This window comes from Dermacentor albipictus, unplaced genomic scaffold, assembly GCF_038994185.2.
Source record: "Dermacentor albipictus isolate Rhodes 1998 colony unplaced genomic scaffold, USDA_Dalb.pri_finalv2 scaffold_14, whole genome shotgun sequence".
Lineage (NCBI taxonomy): Eukaryota > Metazoa > Arthropoda > Arachnida > Ixodida > Ixodidae > Dermacentor > Dermacentor albipictus.
The window spans coordinates 9,736,573-9,755,566 of NW_027225568.1; the positions used below are offsets into that span (position 1 = coordinate 9,736,573).

At 45.5% G+C, this 18,994-nt stretch overlaps 1 protein-coding gene across 5 annotated transcripts in view; it reads left to right on the forward strand.

The window, feature by feature from the left end:
- The window catches only part of LOC135913489 (hemicentin-1-like), a 708,068-nt gene extending 690,434 nt beyond the window's left edge, over positions 1-17,634 (forward strand). For all 5 annotated transcript variants that reach the window (XM_065446055.2, XM_065446056.2, XM_065446057.1 and 2 more), the window contains 2 exons: positions 12,409-12,535; positions 16,618-17,634. In XM_065446055.2, coding sequence (XP_065302127.1) covers positions 12,409-12,535; positions 16,618-16,978 — 488 coding nt within the window. In that variant the 3' untranslated portion in view covers positions 16,979-17,634. The remainder of the gene's footprint in view (positions 1-12,408; positions 12,536-16,617) is intronic.
- Positions 17,635-18,994: the final 1,360 nt, after the last annotated feature.

Sequence of the window (18,994 nt, forward strand, 5' to 3'; positions counted from 1 at the left end):
CTGTATTTTGGACAAGCATATCATAATTTACCTTTTGCAGGTCTCACCTTACAAGTTCCCACGGGACAAGGTGATGTTCAAAAAGTGTATAATCACCATAAGAAGGGATCCAGGGCCAAACTTTGTGGTCGGTCAGTTGACGTGGGTCTGTTCCAATTTTTTCAAGCCGCATGACTATATCCCAAACGGGGCCAGTGGGCGACGCCTTCTGAAGGAGAATGCTGTGCCGACGCAGTTTGTGTTTGCCAAGCCCGTGAAACAACGTCGACCAACATAGGAGCGAGCACTGCGCTGCAGCAAGAGTCTCACAAGCCATCTTTTACAAGCAGCAAGCCCGGACACTGATCTGAGTCAGCGTGAAAGTAACAGTGACCAAGATCTGACCTGGGAGCGTTCACTGCAATCCGAAGGTACAGGCCGACCAGCCAAGGGTCATGCGACGCAAGGCACTGCTGCAGATGTGGTTTGTCACTCGTGCACGGCCACTTTTCAAAAATTCAACTGGAGCTAAAAGCAAGGTGCGAAGAAGTTGCACAGCTGTCTGCTCATGTTCAGAGCCTTAAAAGGGCTTTAGGTGAAGCAAGGAAGCTCAGAGAGGACATCGTCGCAGTAAACGACAACATTGAGCTGATTGCAGAGAACAAAAAGCGAACTGAGCAGCTTGAACATGTCAGAAAGCAGCTGCAAGAAATGCAACGAGCAGCTGAAGACAAAGAAAGTCGAGCAAAAAAAGAAAGAAAGCCATTCTCGCTTGCGAAGTTCCGAGATGACGACAACAGCATGCAGTTTTACACTGGACTATCTAGCTACAAGCACTTTCAATGCTTCCTTTTATGCGTGAAGCAGGGTGAAAATGCCTGTAATGTATACTTGGAAAGTGAAAGCACACCTGGGGACGTTAAAGGGGTGGAGACATCAAAATTTTCGTTCATGCGTTTGTTGATTCAAACGTTGCGTCATGCTTCAGGGAGCACGATACACACAGCGGGATTAATATATATCCAATAAATAATTTAATAATAGCATTATTATACCGAGCGATTTCGGTTTCGGTTTCTGGGCTCCGGGGGGATGCTATGACGTCACAGAGGAGGAAAAGCAACATGGCTTGGTCACGTGGGCCACAAAAAATAGTGACGTAAAAATATGCTGCGTCGTCTGCTCGCGCATACGCGTGCTCTGCCAGCAGAGGTCAACTGGCGATTCGAAGTGCATGTCGCGATTAATATAATTATTGCGAAGAGCGACAACAACGGTAAGAAAATATAGCGGCTTGTGAGAGTCGGTGATTCATTCCGAAGCGCCGTAAGCTTTAGCTTCGAAGTGAACCGGAAAAGGCCTAGCCACGATATCGGCGGCGCCGAACGATCAGAGGCGGTGAAGCTGCCGTCGGTGCACAGAGTGCCCACTCCTCGGACGCTGATTGGCCGCTTCGCCGTACGGCTGCCGCACGAATGGGTCCCGGGCCCGTGCTCTCTACGGCTAGGAAATCTCGCCGTTCGCGAGCAAAACCACCGTCGCACGGAGGCCCGCGAACGGCAAACGGCGTGCGGCGAGCTTCCTTGCCGGTAACGTGGACGGGCCTTCACATTGAGAAAGGCCAAGCGAAGGAGAGACCGCTCCGAGCTGCCGAACTATGTGACTATGCGAGGAGAGAAGCGGACAACACGAACGCCGCATATCCTGGTCCCTTTTGGAGTCGGCCGGCTACTGTTTTACACTCAAACGTGCAAAGGCCCGTCGGCACGGCAACTCGCCGCACGCAGTTTGCCATTCGCGGGCCGCCGTGCGGCGTTCGTGTTGTCCGCTTCTCTCCTCCTGTGTCCGTGTCTGCACGCCTTACCCCTTCTTTGCATTCAGGATTTCTATATGCCTGTAGCTCGGTCATAGTGGAGGCTATGTTCGGTCGCTCGGCTCAGCAGGCTCCGTAATCGGCATTTCATCGCTACTCATCATACGTCACGTTTTTGTGCTGGTGTGCTATGACGTCAATATTTTCATTCCTCCTCTGTGACGTAGTAGCTGCCGCGCTAGCGATGGGTCTCGACTACGAGAAGGAGTTTTTAATGACTTTTTGGAGCTGAATTAAAATTATTTTGAAACGCTTGCAGCGTCGGATACCTCGTTCTGGGTGTCCTTGCAGCCTACAACATGCTTTTTATAGCCTCAAAATTTGGTGTCCCAACCCCTTTAAGGGACGCCCACGGAAACTTGAACCTGCGGAAGAACTTTTTCTCACACTGATGAAATTGAAAACTGGATTTTTCCACCTGCATCTCGGGCATATTTTCGCTGTTTCTGCAAGTACAGTGTCAAGAGTGTTTTCTGGTTGGATAAATTTTATGTACATCCAGCTGGGAAAACTTACTCTGTGGGTGCCACGCAGCAAGATTGACAGGCACATGCCTCCTGCATTTCGGGAGCCGTACCCAAGCACAAGGGTGATCATCGATGCCACAGATGTGAACTGTGAAGTACCTAGCTCCCTCGTTTTGCAGTCAGGTACGTACTCAACTGACAAGTCGGCGAACACGTTTAAGGCCCTCATTGGCTTGGCACCAAATGGTCTTCTTACGTTCGCATCAGAACTTCTCATGGAGTCGCTATTTGATCGCGAAATAGTGATCAAAAGAGGTTTTCTGGACTTAAAGATTGCTCCCGGTGACACTGTCATGGCCGACAAGGGCTTTAAGATCAATGATCTGATTAAAAAAAAATGGATTGGCCTGAATCTGCCACCTTTCTTGACACAAAAACAATTTGAGCAGGACGACGTGCAGCGGACACAAGAAATCGCACAAGAATGCGAAGTGAACTTCGCATTCACGTCGAAAGGCGAATACAACGTATCAAGTGCTACCACATCTTTGATAGGGCAGTACCACTTTCCCTGGGTCCACTGATTAACCAGGTATGGTCAGTGTGTGCCATGCTGAGCAATATGCAAAGCCCTTTAATCACCGAAAGTGAGTGACTGGTGGGAAAAATTGCTTTATTGCTGCTAACTCGTACAAATGATTTTGTTTATTACAAAAGCTTACTTGCCTTTACTTCCATAAATGTTTAGCTCTTCGTGCAACATTCATGTTTTAACCTGCTGTACGAAGAATAGGAGCGAAGCGTCAGAATGCAAATTGTCTAGCACATGAACCATGTCGTTCCACTCTTTTTCGGCAAAACGCATGCGCTGCACTATAATAAAGTGCGATCCGAAGACAATGAAGTCTGCCCACTGTGTGCGAGTTATCCCCATCTGTCCAATCACCTACTTGTAGTGTTCATGGGAAACTTTCAGTTCAGGTCGGCAATCTTCAAATGCAACGCAGAAGTCTTCCTAAAGGAGAAGCTCTCTGGTGGCATGTCTGAGGGAGTGCGGAACATTTCACCTCTACTGTCCCCCATGGAAACGGTTCACAAGGGTCAAAGGTTAGGGCGTCAGGCGATGCTCCAAGCCATGGCCTGGACGGGTCGACAAAAAGGCCGCAGTTGAATACTTCAACAGGATGTCCCGCACTTGTCATGGTATCCTTGTACCTCAGGAGGGCGTCTTTCGCGTTAGCTGTGCCGTACCTGGAAAAGGAATTTAGTGAAGCTTCAGGAATTCTAGTGTACGCCCAGGACAAAAGTGCATTCGCAAAATGTTTTCAGTAACACCACGCCTGTGTTGTACCTGACGGGCTGAACGCGTGGCAGGTCCTTCGGAGTCGTCAGACTAATCAAGCCTTTCTTTGTCCACGTCTTCCGGTACAGGACCAAACCGAAGTTGGATGCAGTAAGGCAGTGAAGACGCCCTTGATGCCATGTTGGGTTGTTTCGTTGCCTCCTAGACGTCCTTTTTAGGTCCGGCGCCTCCGCTGAGGTGATGCATATACCCTGAAATGAATTTCAATTGCACATATTTTATGTGTTAGTGTGCAGGGACTGAAACAATTGATTGTTTGAGCCTAAATTAAGGCAATGTTGCATGATTATAGAATATAAAACTAAGTATAGTACCTTAAGAAATGCTGCCCCATCGAACGTGTCAGCTATTTTCCATTGTGGAACAGTGAAAGCGCCCGTAAACAGCTCCGCACTTGCCCATATTTGCGGCCGCGGCACTTCCAGCTCTTTGGATATGAAGACTGTAAATCCATGAGGAACCATAGACTGTTCGTAGTCGAGAAGGCAGCCCTTCAAACGTGTCCCAAATTTTGTTCCAGTGACGTCTGAGCTGTCTGCAACGTCGAGAAAGCTGGCGAACTCCTGCTTACCATTAATTTCTTTCAGTGCATCGGCAAAGGCCTTTATGTCTTCCTCCTGTTGCTTCGGGTCTTCGTTAGCAGCAATGCCTTTATACGGGTGAGAGGTGCGCGGCAAATCTTGCCCGCCCTCCCCTACTCTCTGGCAGTCTACCTGCTGCAGACTTGTTCCGCGAAGCGGATTGGTCCTTGGCACTCTCCACTGCTGCGGCAAATCTGTCGATGAGAGATGCCCTGGCGCTTCATTGTATCCTTTGACTTGAAGTAATGCCACTAACTTCAGCACAGCTTGCAAATGGTTACATGCGTGCTTCGTACCTTCCGTACCTTCCGGGTAAAATACATAAAAGTCGGCAATGTACTTTCACGTCCTTTTACGCAAGAAACGGGTGTACCCCAAGGAGGCGTGCTCAGCTGCACGCTCTTTATCGGGAAGATGAACACGCTTGGTGCTTCATTAAAACCGGCCTTTTTTTACTCTGTCTACGTGGACGACGTTCAAATAGCTTTCAAATCTTGTAACCTCGCAGTGTGCGAGAGACAGGTACAGCATGGCCTGAACAAAGTGTCAATGTGGGCAGACAAGAATGGATTTCAGATTAATCCTAACAAAAGCTCTTGTGTTCTTTTTACAAGAAAGAGAGGACTGATCCCAGATCCTTGCTTAGACCTGTGAGGACAACAGATACCTGTAAACAAAGAGCACAAATTTCTAGGTGTTATACTTGACTACAGACTCACTTTCGTCTCCCACATTAAACATCTTAAAGAAAAATGTCTAAAAACAATGAACATAATGAAACTTCTATCCCAGACTACATGGGGTAGTGACAGGAAGTGTTTAATGAATCTCTATAAAAGCCTCATTCGTTCACGACTAGACTATGGTGCCGTGATTTATCACTCTGCCGCCCCGAGCGCGCTAAAGATGCTAGACCCAGTCCACCATCTAGGAATCCGACTGGCCACTAGTGCTTTCAGAACAATTCCCATACAAAGTTTATGTGTAGAATCAAATGAGTGGTCACTTCATCTGCAGAGAACATACATCAGCCAAACATTTTCTGAAAGTCTGCTCTAATCCTCAACATCCGTGTTTAAATACCGTTAACAATATGACATATGCTACACTCTTTCGCAATCGTCCCTCCGTACTACCTTTCTCGCTGCGTTTGAGGGAGCTCAGCGCTGAAATGGATGTCCCAATCCTCAAACATCGCCTAATGCCTCCAGCTAAGCTGCTACCTCCTTGGTAGTGGCAGCTGATACAATGCGATATATCTTTCATGCAAGTTACAAAACACGCTCCGGAGATTGAAATCCAAATGCATTTCCGGAAACTGCAGTACAAACACTCCTGCACGGAGTTCTACACCGACGCATCAAAGTCACACGACGGGGTGTCCTATGCAGTCGTCGGTCCATCCTTCTCGGAAACCGATGTACTGCATCCGGAAACTAGCATCTTTATGGCTGAGGCCTACGTACTGTTGTCGACTGTGAAGCATATAAAGAAATGAAAAATCCAGAAATCAGGTATTTATACCAACTCCCTTCGTGTTGTGAAGACCTTGATGTCATTCTGTAACCACAAAAATCCAGTAATTAATGAACTCTACTCCATCCTGTGTAAAGCATATATATCTAACGAACATGTGGTTGTATGCTGGGTGCCTGGACATAGGGGCATCGAGGGTAACGTTCTAGCGGGCCAGATGGCCACATAAATTTCATTGCATGCAGTTAATCCTACAGCTTCGGTCCCTGTCACAAGCCTGAAACCTTTAAGAAGGAAACTGCGAAACCACTGGCAATGTATGTGGGACGCAGAAGTAAATAACAAACTGCACGTGATAAAGCCACAGTTAGGTTCTTGGCCCTCCGTAACAATATCACGGCGAACAGATGTCCTATTCTGTTGCCTCGGAATAGGACACACATTTGGCACGCATAACTTTTTACTTACTGAAGATGATCCTCTAACCTGCGGTAGATGCGGGGAAAGGCTGACCGTCCTCCACGTCCTCTTGGAGTGTCGGGCAGCCGAATCTGAAAGAAACATTTTCCCTTAGCATACCGGCGGCACATCCCCCTTCATCCAGTAATGTTACTCGGCCCAGAACAGCTATTTGACACCAACGCAGTCCTAAGTTATCTGAAAGATGCTGTGTTCCATGTTGTTAGCCCCACATGTTTGTAGCGTCTCCTCTCTTCAGAGGATGCTGCTGCGATAGTTCTTTCGTATAGCACATGCGTTTAGGCCCTTGTGTTTCAAGGGCTCCGGCGAGGCAGCAGTGCTCCAGGTAATTTTACCATCTCATATATGTTCTATTCTGCATCATTCTTTTACGATGGATTTTGATGCTCATAGAACAGGTCATTTGTCATCGACATAATCTTATTAAAGATTTTACGCACTATACAGCGACTGTTTTTGAAGCCCCTTTACAGCCACGCCACACCGACTTCATAGATCTCATAGCTGCATTGCAAACTCATCACCGCAGACCTGGCGCTCTTTGGCCACGTCTGGCCCTTGCGCCAATAAAAACTATTCATTCATTCATTCATTCATTCATTCATTCATTCATTCATTCATTCATTCATTCATTCATTCATTCATTCATGCGTGCTTGCCAGCAGCGCACTCACAAAGGCCGCCAAGTATGTCTACCTGAAGCGACAACGCTGCCTTGACTGTATATGGTGAGAGGATTTTTCAATGGCTTCTGTAGCAGCTGGCCTTCGCAAAGATGGTATTAGCCCTAAAACGAAGTGAGCACAAATAATAATAATAATAATAATAATAATAATAATAATAATAATAATAATTTATCGATGACTTGAGAATCATACAATGATTGATACAGTCCCGGTTTATGCTTGACTGCCACGCGAAATTCTTTATAAGTTTCGTATCTTTCAACTGCGATGAGAAGCACGTGACCTTTTGTTACCAATCGTGGGAGGTGGGGGGATACCCCTTATATACGCAATGGACCGTGGCTCTTTGGGAAATACGCAATTTTTTCAGTGTGGGCGTGTGATGTAGCATAGCTTTTCAACTGCGAGCTTATGCATTTATGTGCACAATCAGATTTGCGCCCAACAGGAAGCCGATAGGTTTGCTTCGCCTCAGGGCAGATGAGTGACACATAAGTGCCCTTGAGGGGGCAAAGTTGATTAACGTAGTCGGACACACGCTGTGACATGAAGCAATGTTGTAAAACGGGATACCTGAATTCCGTAATGGCACGGCGCCCACCAAATTTTTCGAGTAAAATCAGACGCTGGGTTTCTTACCCCTGTTTACAGACTTCATCATTCAACTGTGTTGTGGCGAAGCAGAAACACGAGCATTTTTAGTGCAGATTTTCGAAGAAAAGCCCCACATTTTTTAACAGGTGGTAGCGGGACAGCGGCCTTTTTTTCTGGAGATAAAGTATTTTGCGGTTTATTAATCAGCAAGCGGCTTAACAGTTCCACGAGCGTAAAACCCTGGTAAGCGATTCACCTCAACAAAGTGGTTCTTTTCCGCTCGAGCCTGCGTTCACGCACCGTGTATAAAGCTACAAGTACTACAACAACTAACTACTGCCACATTGCAAACATTGAATGACCAAATTTGGTTAAATTACTCCCCTTTCATTCAGATAGCCTACTACATGGCTCCGAACAGGCGCGCGGGGTGCAGGAGATATTAAGCGCTTCCCAACATGCCGAATCCTTGCGCGCACCAATGTATTGGCCTTGCAGGCTTCCTCATCGCTGTTACTGATGTTACCTATGAAATTGGCATCATTCAGCCGCAAAAACTGACGTTTTCCAGGAATAGTTCGCGGAGACTGTAGAGGCAACGACGTAGCTCTCTGTCACCAACTTGTACGCCTTTCGTCGGCCCTTCGTAGTCTTCGTCGAAACAAAACTGCTGATTGCCGTCTCCCGGAGTGGCGGGAGGCACGACAAGTCACTCTCCCAACCGTGTACCGGGTAAATGACGTCGATCATGTCGAAATCAGCGTCCAAGTGATACCTGACAACTCCAACTTACAGCAGCACCTCGTCATAGAATAAAGAACAAACTTGACCTCGTTGCGGCGGTAACGGCGCTCCCGCGCTGGCCGCGCTCCCCCGCAACATGGCGAATTCATTCCCAGGATGCTTTTCGCAACCGAAACCGAAACTTGATTTACTCGGCAGGTGGCGTACTTTTACGAAGGGTGTATTGCTGTATTTCTTCCCTAAACTTCTTTTTTTTTAATTCATGGTTCTCAAGTGCTAAAACAACGATGAGGCACAACGTTGTGGGGGACTCTAGATTAATTTCGGCTGCCTAGGGTTCTTTGCCATTCACCGAATGCACGACGGTAGACGGGTGTTTTTGCATTTAGCCCCTGTCGAAATACGGCCACCGTGGCCGGGATCTGATACCACGCCCTCGAGCTTAACAGCGCAACGCCATAGCCACTATGCCACTACGGCGGGTCCCTAAGCCTTTGCCGGCATATTCATGGTGTTGTGCCCTCCTCGCTGGGCTTAAAGGGACACTAAAGTGAAAAATGATTTCTTCTGCATCAGTAATTTACCCTTCTACAACACCGAAAACACCACTCTTTCAACGATAAGACGTTTTGTAAGCCAGAAAAAGCGCAAGAACAACATACGGGTGGCGACGCCTACTTAAATTTCCGCACCTGGGGGCTGTGACGTCTTGGATTTTGATGGCAGCTTCTAGGGCTTGCTAATTATATATAGCGGTACAGACCGACTACATTGTGTCCTAAAGGAACCAAATATTAAACATGGCAAGTTTCGGGAACCTTCATTCAGCCAACGTTGCCCAAATGCGAAAACATACTTTGGAATCCCTGACGTCACGCTGACGTACCGGCACTGGGGTTTCGGCGCGAAATTCAAATACTGATACTTGGACCTTCATTTTCTCATCTAATAATCAAACTATTTTTTTTTGAAATGACTGCCTGCAGGGTTCTCAAACAATGCTTCATTAGTCTAAAGTGGTTTACTGTTTTGCTTTAGTGTCCCTTTAAAGGGACGCTCTCTCTGCCTGCCATCCCAGATTTTATGTCCTTCCGTGTTCTTTCATCATAAAGGACAAGCATACCAAGATACAAGCAGGCAAGCTTATATGTGCGAAATTGACCCACAAAATAGTGCCAGTGAGCCCGGTTGTGTTCTTAATTATACGACACGACATAAAACCTGTACATGTAATGTCAACGCATAAGCATCTTTAAAGCACGCAGACCTCTCAATAGCTATGCACCTTATTTGCGACGATTCTTTGATTTTTACAAATTTTTATCTTTCACCCACCCCATCCTTTGGGGGCTGGGTTTGTGTCAGCGGGTGCTCCGGCCTGTATATAGAGTGGAATTTCGACAAAGTAATGCCAGTTAACGTGCCACCGTGCGATGTAATAAAGCCCTAAATCACGACATAAAACCTCCCCATATAACGTTGGCTCATAGGTATCTCCAAAGCACATGAACCTGTTATTGCAAAACCTCGTGATATTCAGCGGCTTCTTTGGTATTTTTCATAAATTTACGATACATGTACTACCTATATATGGCCACTTTGACACAAGTGGTGGCGAAGTTCTAAATGTATTTAGATATATATTGTACATCGCTTTACTCCTGGTGACGTCGCTGTGTCGACATCTCACACTGCGCATATGCCTTATTTGCAGTTTACATTTCGACATGACTTGTGAATGGTGCATCGTATAAACATTAACATTGCATTAGATTAAAGTTGTGACCAGTGCTGGGCATATAAATAAACACAATTTTAATCTTAGCTTCTGGTTGTATAGTATTTAATTAACCGATTCACCAAAGCTTTGCTTCACATAGATTTCAACACGTGTGTTGGACCTGCAGTTATATCTTTAGGGATGTTATTGCTTAGTTTTGTCACGTTGCCGCTTCACTACTTTGAGAAAAAGAATTTAGGGAATTCCCATTTCCTCACTCTGTTTTCACCTGTAAGTTTCTGTTTTGTAAGTTTCATCTTTGTTTTGAAGCGTCGCCTAGGAAGGGATATTTGTTCCACCATTCAAAATTTCCTCATCGATTGTAGCTGCTTGGCCCATTGAACTAATTCTTTTTTCTTTCCTTTTCATACTTTTTAAAGGTTGCTCTTTACGTGCAACATGGTACTTTGAACTTTCTGACAGCGCTTGTTTATTATCAGTGCGATGAATGTTGGCAATTTTAATTCATTTTATATCATCATTGCGCTTTACCCACCTAATTCTTTCTCGATCGCCCGTAGTGGGTATGAGAGATTTGATGTTTGGAGAACAACAAGAGCAACAAAGCTAGTGGCGCTAGTGCAGCACAACATTTTCAATAATTGAAACCAACTCAGTGCAAAGTTTTCCACCATCAGGAACGCAAATGTAAGCTCAGTACTTGCCGCTCCTGGCTGACAGAGTTAGTTGTTGCCAAAGGCCTGCTAACTGATGCAATTTTGACAAAAAGCAGACAGCGTTTATCTAATTGCCAATAAAAACTGTCTTGGAAGCAGAAAACTTTATTGGCTATCCGTCAGATGCCGTCATTAATTATAAAAAGTGGGAGGTGGTGGTACCGCATGGTACCAGTGCATTGAACGCCTATATCAAAGACTGTGTACGTCAGTGGCTCTCCTGCTTAGCGATGCGAAACAGGCGGATACCCAAGTGCAGCTATTATAGTGCAATAGTTTATAGTGCAGGTCAAATTACACCATTGTTTAGAAGCATGCAGTTAACCCGTACCAGCTGGCAGTGGAACTCCGTGACAGATGTAGATGTAACTGCAGAGCCCTGACATTAGTATCATCTGCCCACCCTGGGGGGTTGGCCAAGAACTGGATAGTTCAGTATAAATAAGAAAGAAGAAATATAAAATAATCAAACAAAACTTGAGAATGGGTATCTTGCTCCTCTGCGCACCTCTTATCATTGTCGTCTTGGTTGGGACTATGGTGAGCATATCAGCATCTCAAATGCACGTCCCCAAGAACACTCACCTACAGCTTTTTGGCACACATGACAAATTCCACTCGATCAGTAGACCTTCGTACTTTACGAGCTTAGAACCCTGAAGGACACATTGTGGAGGTAATGAATCACCAGCTGGAAGCTCTCAAACCATATCCGTTTAATTAAAGGTATGGTACCACTGTCCCACAAATACGGCACATTTCTTCAGAGTCTATTTGTCCAGTACACTTGTGGAATTCATTCCAACATACGACAGAACTGTTATGCGTGCAAAAGATCGATGCGCACAGTGCTGGGTAGCCGTAACGTTAGGTCTTATCGTATTAAGCAGCGCTATTAGTAAAGTGTTTTTTTTTTCTGAAGACCTATTTTGACTAAGAGACACACAGATGTTACAGTCCCTAAAGACTTAGTCCAAAGCTCCCAGGCCACCTCGACAGTGGTTGAGCATGCTACGTCACTTCCTAGGCATGGATCAGCGCTCACAGGTTCCGAGGATGAAGAAAACGAGAAGGGTGCGGACTGTCGAGCCCTATTGATATCAACGTCTTGTATCTGTATATTCAATGCCTTCATTGCGCTACTCTTGATGCAAAGATATGTGGTGAATCTGAGGGCCGCCACCGCATAAGGTTCTCATAACGCATGCAGGACGCTGCGTTTCTCCGTTGTTTTTCTGATGTTTTCAAATCACTCTACTTTCGTCATGCGTGAAGAGAGGCCTGAACAGAAAGTGAAAGTTATTTTACTTGGCTGAGGTACAGGCCCCCTTCATGATGAACATGGACGCAATTGAGAAAGAATGACGACGTCCACATCCTGTGCGATACGGCATTATCCTAGTTAAGGATACCACTTCACAGTTGCCCGTCGCGGTGGCTTAGCGGCTACGGTGTTCCGATGCTAAGCAGGAGGTCGCGGGATCAAAGCCCGGCCGCGGTGGCGGCATTTCAACGGGGACGAAATGAAAAACCGCCCGCGTCCTCTGCTTAAGGAGCACAATAAAGTCCCCTGGTGGTAAAAATTAATCAAGCGTACCCCACTACGGTGCGCCTCGTAATCAAATCGTCTCTTTGGTGCACAAAACGCCGGCATTCATTCATGCCACTTGACAGTGAATTTCTTTTTTGATCCGCCATTGCTTCGCAGATGTGGATGAGTGCCAGGAATCTCGACCAGACTGCGGCCTCGACCACGCCTGCTTCAACACGCGCGGAGCATTCGAGTGCGTCCATGTGCCTTGCCCGGCCGGCTACGAGAGGGACGCGCGGGAGAAGTGAGCACCTCCCCGTTCTTGCACGACGCTCGCCTTCGACTGAACGGCAGTTTTTCGCAGCTATACTTTGGAGCGCTTGCAGCATTGTGCCCATTTTTTTCTGGGTTCATTACCCTTTGCTATGTGTGCTCATGTGGCACATGGGACATGCGCACATAGTAGTGTCAGCGGTGAAGAGTTCATCCAGGCTTGTGGGGCCCACAGGCACCTTTTGTACAATCAGCAGATGCATTGACCTATCGAGGTGAAAGATTCCTAGGAACTGAGTTGGGGCTGACCATACTCAGAAGATGCAAAGTAAAATGCTAAATTACGTAAATAACTATCACTAAAATAAAATTTTATTTATTTATTTATTTGTTTATAATGGTACATATTGGTAATGTTGACTACATATACAGTATCTCAGTAGCTTATTTTCCATAACATTATATGAAGGGTAATGATACATGAAGTGAAGCTACACTACATGAAATGCGTATTACATAAACGTTTTTTCCAAGCCTGAAAAAGCCCGCGATAGCCAGCAAGAAGTGGCGCGCGACTAATCATGTGGCACTTCGTGTTTCGCGGGCTTTCTTTCAGGCTTGGCTAGAAATCCTTTTATGTAGCATTAATGAGCAACAGAAAGCTGGATCAGGCATTTTTCAGTATGGTCTACCATCTTATCATTCATACTTTTGCTTTGAATGTAGTATTCGAAACAAGTTTAATAATTAATAACTGATTATGTCTTTAGGTGCACACAAGATCGTCTGACTTGCTCCAAGTGATGGAAAACAACATTACCTTGGTTCTGTCCCGCTACGTGGCACTTCCATGTTTTTAAACTTTGGCACATGCTACATAGGTCACATGGCACACACATGCACACACGCACGCATACAAACACACGCACACGCAGTCGGTCGATATTCATAACGGGATAACGGGATTGTCACAGAGACAGACACAGGCAGATTGAAGACCTTATAAAAAAACAAGAGATGTCATGGTAGAGAGCGAGCACCAACTTCATTTTGACCAAGGATCTTGCACCCAAATCTTGGTACACAAGCCATCAGGGGGTGTATTCTGAGATGATAACTTTCGGCGATACTATCGCCTCAGCCATCAGGCGCCCGCTGATCAGCTGGTTGAGCAAAACCGGATGAGCTGATTGGCTGGTTGAGCACTAAGTCATGCGAAGGCTGAAAGTGATCGTCCAATAATATGTCCCCTGCATACAGCCCCCACGAATCGAAGCCACGACCTCAGCAGCAGAAAATCACGGAACCACATTTCGCCAAGGTGTGTAGAAGAAGAACACGCTTTTGCACCGCAAATCTTGACAGCTCTGCACCAATTAGCCAAGCATATTGCTTGGTTGAGCCACAATTTTATGGCTTCAGAACGGTGGTTTGTTCGTCTAGTTGGGAATGCATGCTTCATTTAGGCAGTGCAAAATAACAGACGGAGGGAAATAATTTTTTTTTAAATGCTCATACGTGAATCACGCAGACGGCATAAATATTGAAGCCTTGCCCTCTAGCAAGAACATATCGTTAATAAAGTGAGCCCCCAAAACATATTCAGATATGGTGACTGGATTTTCTTTTTATCAATAACAAGACAAGCAACGTCAAGCGCCACAGTCTCTACTCACATTTTATTTTAATTTTCACGAATGCAAAAAGTGTATGTCAACCATGTTTGATAACATCAGCCTGAACAGAACGCATATGAATTTTGTACCCGGGCATGTTCAGGCTGTAGAATAGTGGTAACGCGCAACACCAGAAGACTTTGCCTACTATCAGGTAGGCTTTCAGATGTAGTTATGAAGGTGTTTTCTATTTGCATCGGCTTGCGACAGTTTTTTGGTTCCAAGGGTCACCGTGCAAAGTGTTTCTCCTAAAGCAGTAAACAAATTTACTGATTATAGTGCAACATAGCTTTTAAAGTACTATGCCTAAAAGATATTAGCGCTCTTTCTGGATTAACTTGCTTTAAAGTGCAAATATTTCTGTTTATAAACTACATCAAATGTACATTTTAACTATGCAGCACTCTGACGAAATAACCACATCGTGATATTTCTTCTGAAATGACTGTATGGTTCACCCTGCACACACCAAGCACACGGTGCATTGCATTAGAGCGTGTATCTCTTGGCAATAAAATGCAGACCATGACACCATTTCTCAGTCATCTACGTTGCAGACGAAGCCAACTTTATCGTTGGCATACAAGGCTGGCAAGCTTGGATGCACGTCGGAGAAAATCCAGTGCTGACGCGAAAACTCAAAAAAAAAAAAATTTCTCGCGTTCAGAAAATAATACCTCTTTGTAACTTCTCACATGCATAGCAGACATGTAGATCTATCTAATGATGTGTCAAATATTTTGAGGCCGACCTCCAAACGTACTTGTTTTAAATCTTGAACATGAAGCTTTTTCCCCCGAAAAGATCAGTTTTCTTTTTTTAAGCTATCAGCGGAACCTTGATAGCTTCAAATAATATCCAGGTATACTATGTCAACCTAGCTACCATTCTATCTTAATTTGTGGCTTCTGGATGTTCCTGCGTTCTGAGAAAAAAATCCAGCTTTGCATTTTTACTCGTTTATGCCGGTGCCAAAAGCACTCGAAGTGCAAAAAGGCTATTTTCGCAGTCACACCACTTCATTTGCTTGCCGTATTACACACAATTGAATGACTGGGTCATACACTGTATGATTGAAAAAAAATAGTTGATTGGTGCCTTCTAGCTCAACTGGACAGGAAAAATAAACTGCCGCCAAAATCCTGCAAAATTTAGAACGTGTTTTGAACTGCAAGAAACATGTGCAAATCTTTTCAGCTATATATGTGACGTTGACAGGAACCTGGTTGATTTGGCGTGGAATTACTCGCGTGGTTTCGTGTAACTTTGCGCATATGTGCGTAATGTAATTGCATGCGTGTTGGTATGCGTGGGCGGGTGTGATCGTGTGTGATGTGTGCTGATTTGTCTGCGTTTGTGCGTTTTATGTGTGCATGCATTTGTGTGTGTGCACATGCATGTGCCTCCTTTTTGTCTGTGCGTGGTTGTGTTTGTGTGTGCCTATCTGTGTTCAAGCTCAGCGTGTTTGTGCGTCCATGTGCGTAATCACTTGTTTGTGTGTCTGAGTATGCTAGCTTGTGTGTGTGCATGCACCATTTCTTATATGCATGCATGTTTGTGTGTATCTATGTGTGTACGCTTAGGTGTTTGTGGGAGCACCAACGTGTGCGTTTGTGTGTCTTCGTTTGCATGTGTGCATGTGTTTGGGTCTGTGTATGCTTGTATGGGGAAGTGTGTGCCTGCATCATTTGCATGCATGTGTGTGTGCATATTTGTGTGCATACACGCGTGTCGGCGTGTCTTTTCTTGTGTGGATGCGTGTTGCACGTGTGTGTGTGTTTGTTTGTGTGAGTATTTGTGCGTGTATGTCTTTGTGCGCGTGCAATTGTACTTCATACGGTTGGTAGAGCATGAAAAAAGCACCTTAACAAATTGGTGCAGTGGTTGCCGAGAAAAACGATTTTCCGTTCACATGTACTTAGACTGAAGCTCGTGAATGAACCTTCCTCTAAAATGCTTAATCTTGTATGTAACAGTTTCTTGCAAATATATTACGAAACGAAACAGTTGCTTTTACGACATCCCGATTTATAACCCATTTTGCCTGCGCAAATGTGGATGATTTCGACAAAATCACGAGGGCTTCTGTACCCGCTCCAAGGCGACGCGGCGAAGGTGAGAACAAATATGGCGCCGGCGAAGACCGTGTCCCCACCCTATAAACCTGTTTGCCATCGAGGCACCCTACTATTAAACCAGCTTTTCGATCTCTTCTGCATTAAATCTTCTTGTGCTAGTGACATAACCTCCATAACTTATCCGTGTATTCTTAGGACATGCTGAATTTTCCGAGTATACATCAATGCACACATGCCTGGTACTTGCTGGTCAATCTCCCGACAAACATGGATATTAGCAGAGTTGGCCAGCTGCACGTCCTTTCCTTCCTGAACTACCATTTCCAATGACTCGCTCGTCTGCATTGCCTATGACGCAGCTCCTGCAGGCTGCGCTGTTCCCACCGAGAGGACTGCAGCAGTGACGTGGTGACGTATGCGTCGGTGGCATTGCCAAGCGACGTCCTCTCTGGCACCCCGGTGGTGCGACTGGTGGCCAGGGACCACGATGGGGCCGCGCTCCACCACACGGCCTTCTCGTCTCTTAGCGGTGAAGCGCAGCCGTTCGACGTTAACGCCGCTGACAACGGAGTTGGCCTGGTGTTCGCCACTCGCGACCTGCAGCCTCAGACCAGCTATCGCGTCACCCTGCATGCCGTTTCAAGAGACGAGGCCAACAGCACGGTGTTGTTCACCACACGGTTTTTCCTCTACGTCACGACGGGCGCCTACCCGTTTTAACAACGGACATGGGACGCCCGGACGGATTCACTCATTCACTGCCAACTCTCGCAACATCTTTTCCATCATTGTATCAATTGCATCTGAACATGGCTTGTGCGGCTATATGCCACGGCAAAAAAGAAGAGGCTCTGAAACATGCCCCGCGTGCACAACCGAGTGCGCCGTCTGCGAGGTCAGCGTGAGACAAGCTTACCGAGTTTCGCGAAACGAGTGCTCGGCCAATTATTGAAGCACAGTGCAGCATGCTGCTGCACTTGTCGCATCGTACACTAACCACAAGTCTGGCGCAGCAGTGTTGAGCTGAGCATATACTTACAAATGTGTGTTCGAAAAAAGTTCCAAAAGTGAGCGCCATTAGTGTCAACATCTGCTGAGACACATCTTCCCGCAAAAAACTGAGCGTTGTTCTTAAGACGAAAGTCACAGAAATCCAGGGTGTCAAAAGTGCACACATTTCCAGGATTCGGTGGGCTTCTTGTTCCCGAGAGAGTACACAAATTGCTGCACACAAATTCTTTGGCTGCCCAGATTGGCCATTATCGTTGACAGACTCATTTGTGTGACAATTACGATTAGCACAGATGGGTCAAAGTAAAGACGTTTCAGTGCCGAAAAGAGTATGCAGGGAATAAACCTAACTTGATTAGTTTTTTCTTGCTTGCGTCAAAGAAGTGTTTCATACTATATTTCTGTGCTTGCTTGTGGTGACATTCATTTTCTCAATCATTGAAAAATAGTGCACGAGAAATGAAAAGATATCTGCCGATGAACGTTGCCTAGCCACAACAGTGACGTCAGGAAAAGATTCATTTCTTATCCATAAGCCAAACAAGTGTTCCCTTTGCACCGCAGCACACGTTGGAGCCGCGTTGCTCTGCAATATACGGGAACGCCAAATAAATTATCAAACAATAAAAAAACTGTCTTTTTGTTTCAACTTGTTTATTATGCTTGCACCAAGTTCTGGAATGCCATTGCATGGAATGCCATTATTGACATATCTATATTTGCCACCAGCTGCTTAATGCACAGAAGATTCTGCAAATTCATGCATAAGCAGTGGTTCCAAGTCAAATAAAAATTCGCCACCACTAGGACTATGCTTTCTAATGTGTGTAAAACATTTAATGCAAATAAATTGGGGGTATTACGTGTCAAGGCCACAATATGAAAATAAGGTACGCCATAGTGGGAGACTCTACATTAATTTTGTTTACCAGGGGTTCTTAAATACGACTAAACATAAGTATACGAGCGTTATAATACGTTGGCATTCTTCGGGCGCTTCCGAGGACCATCTATATATGTTTGCATCTAACCGCTTTCCCACCTACCTAGCAAGTGTATGTACGACCCTCGATCATTTCCGTTTCGTTTCTCAAGTGAAAAAACTATTAGCGTTGTCTTAACACAAAAAAGAGGCCTACAACCAGATCCCACCCTTAAGCTACAAGAAGCCACACTACCAGTAAAACAAGAACAGAATATTCTGGGTGTTCTGTTTGATAAAAAGTTAAACTTCCTGGCACACATAAAGAGCCTTCAAATAAAAGTGAACAATGCACTTAACGTCCTCAAAGTCCTGTCCCGGAAGCGCTGGGGCTCCCATGAATGCCTGCTACACATCTACCGTACTTTAGTGCGCAGCATATTAGATTATGGTAGCATCATATGCGGTTCAGCCAGACAGTCTTACGTCCGGCGACTTGATCAAGTACATAACCTTGGACTGTGACTGGCAAGTGGCGCTTACAGAACATCGCCTGTCCAGAGTTTGTATGTTCACTGTAACGAACCTCCTCTACAGCAGCGCAGAGTGCTACTAACTTTTTCTTACATACTAAGAATTCAGTCTTTACCACAACACATATGCATCAACATTGTCACACAGTGTAACTCACGCTTACACTATACAAACAAACCAAACATGACTATGCCGCTTGTCCTACGATATACGGAATATATTCGGGATTAAAACATTCCTCGCGAAGTCCTTCAGGTTGCGAGAAAACC